The sequence below is a fragment of the Mesoplodon mirus genome, assembly GCF_964341445.2.
Source record: "Mesoplodon mirus genome assembly, chromosome: 5".
Classification (NCBI taxonomy): domain Eukaryota; kingdom Metazoa; phylum Chordata; class Mammalia; order Artiodactyla; family Ziphiidae; genus Mesoplodon; species Mesoplodon mirus.
In genome coordinates, this window is record NC_138980.1 from 32858177 (window position 1) to 32868373 (window position 10197).

Genomic DNA, 10197 nt, shown 5'->3' on the forward strand with positions numbered 1-10197 from the left:
CTATTTCCTCCACCGCAGGTCCCTCCTTCTGTCCTGTACCTGCTCGCATGGAGCAGGGGTGCCTATGCCTGGGTTTGTCTTCCCAGGGATGGACAGGGCCAGAGCCAAGGTCTCCTGGGAGCCAGTATCGCCTAGCAAGAGGCTGGCCCAGAGGCCCCGTTAGGGAGCTTTCAATGAATGAATGAATAGGTGTGTGAATGAATGAGTTACTGAAGAAATGAATTTATTTATTCTATTATTAATTTATTGATTTATCTGTACAAGCAGGCAGCTCCTATTGAGTGCCAAGTGTGTGCCTGGCCTGGTTCCCTTGGCAGCCTCAGCCCTACCCGCAAGGCATCTCCTGACTTCAACTCTCTGTTGTTTCACCCCCCTCCCTATTCCCCACCATCCCTCAGCCCAGAATTGAAGGCCCCTTCACATCCCCTATTTCCCCAACCTATCAGATTGATCTCTACACGCTTTCAACCACTGACGGTCCCTCCAGGTCTTTGCATGTTCTGCCAGGAACACTAATCCCTTTTGGACTGGCTAACTCCTACTCATCCACCAAAGCCCCAGCACCAATGGCCCCTCCTCTGAAGACCCTGCCCTAGTTCCCTTGCTAACCACCCAGGTAGGAGAGTTCTCAGAAGGGGACCTAGACTGGGAGGCGCCTCTAAGTGGCAGAGAGGGGGTTCCTCATTAGTGTCCCAAGGGAATTAGGGTCCCACCCAACCATTCCCTCCTGCCATCATCGTGCAAAAGGGTAAACTGAGACCCGGAAAGGGTGAGAGAGCGGCCTGGGGGCTCCCAGCAGGGAGAGGGCAGGGGTGCCGGGTCTCGGCGGTGCGGGGCCCCGTCCCTCCCTGCCTCAGTCTCCCGTGGGTTCAGAGGGGGTGGGGCCCTCCGGGCTTCTGGAGACGGGGTGCTGCCCCGGGGTGGGGGTCGGGCGGTTGAGGGGCTCAGGAAGCCCGCAGCCGCAGGAATCCGGCGCCGAGCGGCCTTATAAGGACATGTGCGCCGGGCGCCAATCAGCGGCGGGGGCGGGGCGCCGGGTCCGCGTCCCCCGCCGGCTCGCCTGCCAGCCAGCCCGGCCGACCGTCCGTCCCGTCCCGTCCCTTCCCGTCCCTTCCCGCGGCGCCGCGCCCGCCAGCCATGAGCTCCACGCAGTTCAACAAGGGGCCCTCGTACGGGCTCTCGGCCGAGGTCAAGAACCGGGTGAGTGAGGGGCGCACCCCCGCCCCGCCAGCCCAGCCCGTCGCACGCTCCGCTGCTGCAGGGCGGGCGCCCCGCCGGACCCCCAGCGTCGGGGGCGGCCCTCCTCCTCCCTAACCTCTGGGGGGTGCCCCCGAAGCTCCCCCAACTCGGCGGAAGCAGTGAGGTCTGTGCTCTGGCAGCCCCCAACATCTGGGAGCGGTTGGGTCTAACCCCTTCCCCAGCCCTGCTCCTCCAGCCCTCCCCCGCCTGAAGCCCCCCGTCCACCGCTCTCAACCCCCCAGCCCTGGGCCCCTCCAGAGCTTCAAGGCCTAAGAAGGCCCGAGGGAACCCCAGCGGACCCCTTCTCATCCCCCTCCCCCACTTCTGCTTTTGGGGCCACTTAAGCTTAGGGGAGGGGAGGGGAAGGGGGCGGGCCGGGTGTTTGTGAGAAGCCCGTGGCCCCCCCCAGGAATTTCCCGACCTCTTACACCTGGGAGGCGGGGCACCCAGGGGGAAGGTGGAGTTGAGGGGGCCCGCCTTCCACCCCGCCCCCCCTGCTGTTCCCTTCCACATTCTCTTTGTCCCCGTCTGACAAACTTTAAAGGGATAGCAAAGGCGTCCTCAGGACCCGTGGGGTCCCCTGAATGTGACCCTGAGATGTGGGTTTTGTAACTTGCAAACGCGGGCTGGGACCTGGGGACACACTTTTAAAGAAAGCACTTGTGGTTCTGGCTCAGAGAGAGGGGCAGGCACGTCTGCAAGGCCACACAGCAGGGTCAGCGCACCTAGGGAGCGAGGAGCAGAGGATGATCCCAGCCCTGCGGGAGGTCCTAAGCCTGACCCGCAAGGGTCATCCAGCTGGAAGGGGAGTTTGTCATCCCTGTCCACCCGACACACACACACCGCCGCCTGGGAGTGTGGTCCCACGGCGGCAGCCGCCCTGCCGGGAGCCTGCCTGGGCACGCCGGGGACACAGCCCTGCCAGCCTCCAGGCCCCTGCCCGGTCTGCACTCCAGGGCCTGCAGACACGAGGGAGAGTTTCCGCATCACCTCTGTGAGCCCCAAGGAGCCTCCTCCTTCCAGCCCGTTTGGGAAGTCGAGGGACCGAGCGTGGTCACTGGGCAAGCTCCCCATGATTCCCGCTTAAACACACAATTCCCCACTCCAGCAATAATGCCACGGTGAGGAGCAGGGTGTTTACGGGCCCCACCCAGCGCCAAGATGGTCTAGGACCCCTGGTTTGCACACGGGGTTCAGAGACATCGCTCAAACTGCCCAGAACCACACAGCTGGCCAGAGGCAGAGTCAGTCAGGACTCGAACCCAGACCTGCCGCAGCCACTGCCCCATGGCCACAGGTCCTCCTGGCAGTCCAGGCATCTCCCCTGAGGCACCAGGAAGTGGGTGAGAGTACAGCACCCCAGCGGGGTGGGGGCCGCTTCCTGCGATGGAGTGCGTGGAGCCAGGTTGACATCTGCCCTGTCGGGGATGAGGTCAGAAGGCTCCCTGTGACCAGCCCTCAGTTTGCAGGTCTGGAGAATGGGTGGGCCACCCCCAATTGGAAACCAGGTTCCTGTGGCTTCTCAGCCACGCCCCATCCACTTTGCCAGCTGCTTGAGAGGAGGAGTGAGACCGGGGGCCCTCTCTGCCCAGCCCCCTAGGCCTCAGTCCCCCACCCCCGCCGTGGCCCGGAGGCAGGCTGAGGTCCAGTGTATCCCTCTGAGATCCCCGGCCGGCTGGGGGGCCTGGACCACTGGGAACAGCTGGTCCCGATTTAGCAGGGAGGCAGCGGCTGCATTCCTGGCAGTTTGCGGTGGGGAGGAATGTGCTGAAGGCTGGCTGGGCAGCGGGGAGGAAGGCAGCCGCCGCGGGCGGGGCTGGGCCAGGCGCCTCTGCTGGGACGCTGGCCCCCTGGCCCCTGCGAGCTGTCGGGGACGGGGCCCAGCTGGGCAGGCGGGCCAGGCGTCCAGACCAGCCTGCCTGCTTCAAGCTTGGCTCTCATAATGACACCCTCTGCTTCCTCCAGCCCTCCTGCTCCCAGAGGAGACCCGCGGGAACTAGAGACCCGCGGGAACCAGAGGCCCGCGGGAACCAGAGACCGGGCAGATGGGGTTAGCAGGCCAACCTCCCGCCTTTGTGTCCCCTGTGCTCTGGGCGGCTCAGCCCTGGTCCTACATCTGGGGCTTTATGCAGGAAGCAGGAAGCGGTGCCCAAGTTTGGAAAGCCTAATGAAAACAATTCAAACATAAATGGGGAAATGGAGGCACAGGGTGAAAACTTTCCATGGTCATGGGGAGCTGGGGGCAGAGCTGGGAGGAGGACTTGGGGCTGCAAAGGCAGCTCCGGGTCCCTGTGCCTTCCAGGTGTGTGGAGGAGAGGAAGAGAGAGGGGCAGGGATGGCGTGAGTAAAGGTGGGCAGGGGTCTGGGGTCGAAGCCCACCCAGCTGGGCAGCCAGGTCCTCAGCTTCTTACCACCCCTCCAGGGAGCCGCCCTGGGGCTGCCCGCACACCACACTGTCCTGGGTGCTGTGAGATGCTGTCATGGGGAGCGGGGAGTGTTGTGTCTGTGGACAGCAGTGAATGCTGATGCAGGACCATGAGCATCTTTATCCAGGGACAGCCTGAGCTGGACGGCGTGGCTTGCAGTGAGGATGGAACGGCTTGTAGTGAGGATGGAACGTAAGCTAGGAGATAGATCACATATGGCAGAAGGTGGAGAAGGAAAATAAAGCAGGGCTGGGGGTGGGGGCGTTGAGGAGGGCTGTCATAGCCAGGTGGTCAGGGAGGTCCTCTCCAAGCTACAGCTGGAGTGAAGGGAGGGACCCAGCTGTGCAAACATCTGAGTCCAAAGTGATAGCATGTGCCAAGGCCCTGAGGCAGTAACTGGCCCTGTGTCCAGTTCAAGTGGCAGAGAAAGGTTTGGTGGTTCCTTGGTAAGTTAAGCTTAGGCTTATCTTGTGACCCAGCAGTTCTACTCCCTGGTATATACCCAAAAGAATTGAAAACAAGTGTTCAAATAAAACTTGTAAATGGATGTCTATAGCAGCTTGATTCACAAGAGCCAAAAGGCGGAAACAGCCCAAATACCCATCAGCAGGTTAATGGTTAAACACGTGTCCCTCCACACACGGTAACATCACTCAGCCATGAAAATGGGTGAAGCCTGACACTCGCTACAGCATGGATGGACCCTGAGAACACGATGCTCAGTGAGAGAAGCCAGACACAGAAGGCCACACAGGGTGTGATTCCATTGATGGGAAACGTCCAGAACAGGCCAATCCACAGATACAGAGAGTGGGTTCATGGTTGTCAGGGGCTGAGGGCAGGGAGGAGTGGGAGGTGGCAGCTTCTAGGGACGGGCTTCCTTTTGAGATGACGGAATATTCTAGAACCAGACAGAGGTGATGGTTGCACAACCTGGTGAATGTACTAAATGCCACTGATTTATGAGCTTCAAAATTGTTGTGTGTTTCTCAACACAATTTAAAAACAACAGAGAAAGGCCAGTGTCTCTAGTGCTGGAAGACCAGGGAGGTGGCGGACATGGGGTCAGATCCTTCCGGGGCTGTGTTGGCTGCCCTGTGAGGTTTGACACCAGTGAAAGTAGATTAGCCCTGACGATTGTCAGTGAGAGATTTGAGGTGGTTTATCTGTGCTGATGGGAAAGGGTCTTCTTGGGTGGTGTGGGGACCTCCAGACCCCTCGGTCTTTTCTTCCCCTGGAGCCCTGGGCCCTGCCCCATTAGGAGCTTCACTGGGCTCCCGCTGGGTATGTGCTCACGCCAACACTGTGCCCTCTGCCCTCTGCCCCTCCAGCTCCTATCCAAATATGACCCTCAGAAGGAGGCAGAGCTCCGAAGCTGGATCGAGGGACTCACTGGCCTCTCCATCGGCCCCGACTTCCAGAAGGGTCTGAAGGATGGGATCATCTTGTGCACGTGAGTGCGTGTATCCACATATGCTCATCACCCCGACTGTTCTGCACAATGACGTCACGCTCCACGTTCTGTGTGACACCTGCTTGCTTTTCCTGATGGGTCTCTGGTCTTTCTTGCTCTTCTTCCTTTTTCTTGTGTTACTGCTTTGTCTAGGATCTCTAACGGGGAGCATCCTCTCGGGAGAGCCTATAACATTTCTGGAAGACCTTCTTTGCTGCGCCCTATTCAGCTGTGGTTCAAACATTCCATGGTTTGCACCTTAAAAATGTTAATGGAAATTCCCAGATTCATTCCCCAAACTCGGTGGTTCTGGATTATACTCCCAGCGCTGGTTATTGTCAACTCTTTGGCATCTTTGCATCTTTGGTGGGTGAAGACTGGATTGCAAGAGGGGAAACTGAGGCCCAGAGAGAGGCAGTGAGGTTGGCCAGGAAGGTATGCATTAGTCTCTTGGGTCTCTGAAGTTCTCCTACACTAATGGAGGTTCCCTTTTCCCCACCATCCCATATGTCCCCCCGCCCCCAGACTCATGAATAAGCTGCAGCCAGGCTCAGTCCCTAAGATCAACCGCTCCATGCAGAACTGGCACCAGGTGAGGGACGGGGGGGTGGAACGAGGATGGGGCTGGGGGACCCCGTCTGACGGGTGGGTAGACCGAGGCCCCTCACTATCCTTTTCCTGCTTCCTCCCAGCTAGAAAACCTCTCCAACTTCATCAAGGCCATGGTCAGCTACGGCATGAACCCTGTGGACCTGTTCGAGGCCAACGATCTGTTTGAGAGTGGGAATCTGACACAGGTGCAGGTGTCTCTTCTCGCCCTGGCCGGGAAGGTGAGGCCCAGAAAGGGGCAGCAATCTGCTCAAAGTAACACAGCGAGCCACGTGGGGATTTTCAGATGCTGTTCATTCATTCCTTGGCAAAGATTTCTGAGCACCCATGAGGCGCCAGGCACTTTGGATACAAGGGTGACCAAGGCAGACACAGTCAACCCCTTTATGGGCAGACAACGAACAAATCTCCATTTTTTTATTTACAAAAAATTTTATGTTAGAGCATTTTTAGGTTCACAACAAAACAGAGTGGAAGGTACAGAGACTTCCCGTCTATCCCCTGCCCCCACTCATGCACAGCCCCCCCTACTTTACATAATCAGTGAACCTCTGTGGACATCTCGTTAACACCCAGAGTTCCCATTAGGGTTTGCTCTTCAAATCATTGTTTTACAAATTATAAATCGTGAGAAGTGCCTTGAAGGAGAAGAAAGCGTTAGGCCGATGCCTAGGGTCTAAAACAGAGACCAAGACGGGCTGGAACAATGTTTCAGGAGGAGGAGGTTTTCATGTCAGGGAATCGTGTTCTGAACAGTGCTTTCAGAAGCCCCCTGCGGCTGCCACGTGGGTAGTGAGGTGGGGAGATCAGGGAGGCGTGGGGGACAGGCGTCCAGGGGAGAGACGATGGCCATGGCCTGGCTGAGTGGCTGGGGCTGGGTAGAAGGAGGTGATGGAAGGTGAGGGAGATAGGAAGTGATGACACCCCCTAAAATTCTTGGCCTGTGCAGCTGTAAGGCTGGGGCTGCTATTGCCTAGGGAGGGAAGGCTGGGGGCCACAGGGCTGCTGAGCCCGAGGTGTTGGGTGGCTGGTGCGGGGGGCAGGTTGCAGCCAGATACCTGGGCCTCCCCTGGGCTCACACACCCCGGGCCTGGCTGGGGGGACCCGGCTGCCCCTCCCTGATGCTCCCACCCCCTCTTTCCCCCCAGGCCAAGACAAAGGGGCTGCAGAGTGGCGTGGACATCGGCGTGAAATACTCAGAAAAGCAGGAGCGGAACTTTGATGATGCCACCATGAAGGCGGGCCAGTGTGTCATCGGGCTCCAGGTGGGTGCGCGGCTGCTCCAGCCCCAGGGTGCGTGGGTGGTGAGCTTGTGATGCGACCAAGGCCCTGTCCAGCCTGGTGGCCCCTCAAGTTCGGGGCAGGGTCTGGAGGCCTGATGGGGGCAGCCTGACCTCTCCCACCTGCGTCCCTGCAGATGGGCACCAACAAATGTGCCAGCCAGTCAGGCATGACGGCTTATGGCACCAGAAGGCATCTGTACGACCCCAAGAACCATATCCTGCCCCCCATGGACCACTCGACCATCAGCCTCCAGATGGGCACAAACAAGTGTGCCAGCCAGGTGGGCCTCCCCAGTCCCCCCGGGCCCCCACCCACCCACCCACCTTACCAAACCCTGAGGGCTCATCCCTGTCGCTGAGAGCATCTCCCGCTGAAACCCACTCTGGGTTTCCCTCCTACCCCTCTGGCCGTGCCCGCTCTGACTCTGACTCTGCCTCAGCCTGCTGTGTGTCCCAGGGGAAGTTACTAACCAGCTCTGTGGCTCAGTTTCCCTCAAAGTTTTGCCCAGAGGCCCATCCAACTCTGATATTTTTAGACCCTGCAGTTGTCACTTTTCCTGCTATGTTGGCGTATCAGTGTGATGCTTTTGGAGCATTCACGTCCTGGCAGGCCTGAGCCCCAGCCTGGGGAGCTTCCTGGCTGGCAGGGAGAGAGAGCTGGACCCAAACACCAGATCAACTCAGCACACAGTCAGAAAAGAGGGTGTTCTGAGCAGGGCTTGGAAGGATCCGTAGGAGTTTGCACTGTGAGTGCAAAGACAGGGAGGTGGGAAAAGGTGTGGGAATTTAGGGGAAGTTCTCTGGGGCCTCTGTTTCCCCTTTTCTTCCCTGCCTGACGCCTCTTCTCTCTCTCCAGGTGGGCATGACGGCTCCAGGGACCCGGCGGCACATCTACGACACCAAGCTGGGGACAGACAAATGTGACAACTCTTCCATGTCCCTGCAGATGGGTTACACGCAGGGCGCCAATCAGAGCGGCCAGGTCTTTGGCCTGGGCCGGCAGATATACGACCCCAAGTACTGCCCGCAAGGCCCAGCGGCCGATGGGGCTCCAGCGGCTGCCGGAGATGTCCCAGACCCGGGGGAGGCCCCAGGGTACCCCCCCTACTACCAGGAGGAGGCTGGCTACTGAGGCGCCCATGCGGGCTGTCTCCCATCACTGTCCCATCCGGGTTTTCGGGCTTTTCTGTGTTTTTGTTTTGTTTTTCTTACATGTCTGAGTGCTGCCAGCTGAAGGTCTGGGGAGAAGGGGTGAAGGCCATATCCAGATGCATGTGGGGTGGGGGTCCCCGCCAGGGCACCTCCAGGCATGTTTCCCAACAGGCTTTGGGCCAAGTTGCAGGGGAGAAAGATGAAACCCGGGCAGGGAGGGGGACCGACCCCAAGTGGTTTCCGGTTGCTTCTTCCCTTCTTCTCTTTTCTCTGCTGATCAGTTTGTGGTTTCTGTACCCACAGAAGTTTCAGGCCGTTTTAGTGAAATGAAAATACTTTTTTTGTTTTTCAGGGGAATGGTAGGGGGATGGTGGAGGGGGCTACTGGGAGAAGGTCAGGCCACAGTCCCAGAATATTTTAGGCCTCGTGAGGTACTGGATTTCCCTAGGACCCTCAGACCACCAGCCCTGGCCCCTCCCAGGGGCCCAGTGGGGACACTGAGGCCCAGGCAGGATAGTGCAGTTCTGAGTGGTTGAGGCAAAGCCAGAAGCCCCCATACTTGTCCCCACACCCCACCAAATACTGCACAGGGACCCTCACCTGGAGGCCCTCCCAGGGACCAGCCCCTGCCCAGGAGCCCTGGGACCAAGAAATAATGTGAAATACCGACTGTGGACCAAAGGAAATAAAACCTCTTTTTCGGAAATGAAGGTGCTGGAGTTGCTGCCCAAGACAGCCTGGGGGACGGTGCCTGGCTTGGATACCTTCTGGGGTCCTGGGATCTGGGGGTGGGGGAGACCTGGGGGTGGGGCAAAGAGCAAACCTCTAAGTAGGTCCTCAGGACGGTGGCTTCATCCAGCCTCCAGGCCTTTGTGCATTTACTCGTCCTGGAGTTCCCTCCTGGCAAACTCCTACTCATCCTTAAAGCCCCAGCGACAACAACCACCACAAACTCTCCTTTCGTGGAGCCCTTCCCACACTTCTCACCTTTCCCAGCACCTTCAGAGCTGTGGATCCACACACTTGTTTCCTCAGGATCTTGTGAAATATACCCAATTTTCTGGAGGGGGAAACATCTGGAGGTTTCTTCCAAATCGGGGTCACCATCGTGACCCAAGATTATAATCTTAGGGTGTTGAAGGCCCCCTCCCCCTTCTGCCATCGCCTGGCCCACTGTAAGGACTGAGGAATGTTTGTGGAATGAATGAATGAACAAATGATGACTCTAGTCAAACCCCCATTTCTGGATGGGCAAATGGAGTCCAAGAGTATTAGGGCGAGTTTGGCTAGGACTGGGGTCCCCCAGGGAGAGTGGGGAGAAAGGGACCTCCTGAGACCAGGAGCTGCGGTATTGTAGGCGGCTGTGCAACGTGGGAAGACGGAAGACAGCCTGGCCGGTGTGTTCGGAGGCCAACCCGCGTGGGACGAGCCGGGCGCCCCTCTTCCTTGGGGTGCTGCAGCAAGAGGCGAACGATGCCTTTAAGAAACCCGGCTCGGCGAGGCCCGGCTTGACCCCGCCTCCCCCGTCGGCGCGCGCGGCTCCGGTTGGCCCGGCCTCTGAGTGGCGGGTATGGAAGCCAATGGGAGCGGGCGGGGCGGGGCCTGGCCGGGGCGCGGGACGCCAGGTACAGGTCGCTGCCGCGGTACCGCGCCGGCTGCGAGGGCTCCTCTTTTTTTCTTTTTTTTTTTTGGCGGTACGCGGGCCTCTCACTGTTGTGGCCTCTCCCGTTGCGGAGCACAGGCTCCGGACGCGCAGGCTCAGCGGCCATGGCTCACGGGCCCAGCCGCTCCGCGGCATGTGGTATCTTCCGGGACCGGGGCACGAACCTGTGTCCCCTGCATAGGCAGGCGGACTCTCAACCACTGCGCCACCAGGGAAGCCCCGAGGGCTCCTCTTAAAGGATCCGCTCTCTCCAGCCGCTGTCGGGCGGAGGGAAGGAGGCAAGAGCTGGGAGCTGGAACGGTGGGAGTGTCCCGGAGAGAAAGGAAGGGCCTGAGGCTCGAGGATGCGGGGGTGCGGATGGGTGGGAAGGAG

The 10197-nt window shown here is 59.3% G+C and overlaps 1 protein-coding gene across 1 annotated transcript; it reads left to right on the top strand.

Annotated features, from left to right (window-relative positions):
- Positions 1-1046: 1046 nt before the first annotated feature.
- On the top strand, positions 1047-8868 carry CNN2 (calponin 2). Its single transcript, XM_082620368.1, has 7 exons — positions 1047-1200; positions 4997-5118; positions 5644-5710; positions 5811-5948; positions 6876-6992; positions 7145-7291; positions 7867-8868. The coding sequence occupies exons 1-7, from the start codon at positions 1138-1140 to the stop codon at positions 8140-8142; spliced, it is 930 nt and encodes a 309-aa protein (XP_082476494.1). The 5' UTR covers positions 1047-1137; the 3' UTR covers positions 8143-8868.
- Positions 8869-10197: the final 1329 nt, after the last annotated feature.

Coding starts and splice junctions, on each gene's coding strand:
- CNN2 (XM_082620368.1), top strand. CDS start 1,138: ATGAGCTCCACGCAGTTCAACAAGGGGCCCTCGTACGGGCTCTCGGCC. Junction 5,711..5,810: donor CCATGCAGAACTGGCACCAG/GTGAGGGACGGG, acceptor GCTTCCTCCCAG/CTAGAAAACCTCTCCAACTT. Junction 7,292..7,866: donor CAAACAAGTGTGCCAGCCAG/GTGGGCCTCCCC, acceptor CTCTCTCTCCAG/GTGGGCATGACGGCTCCAGG.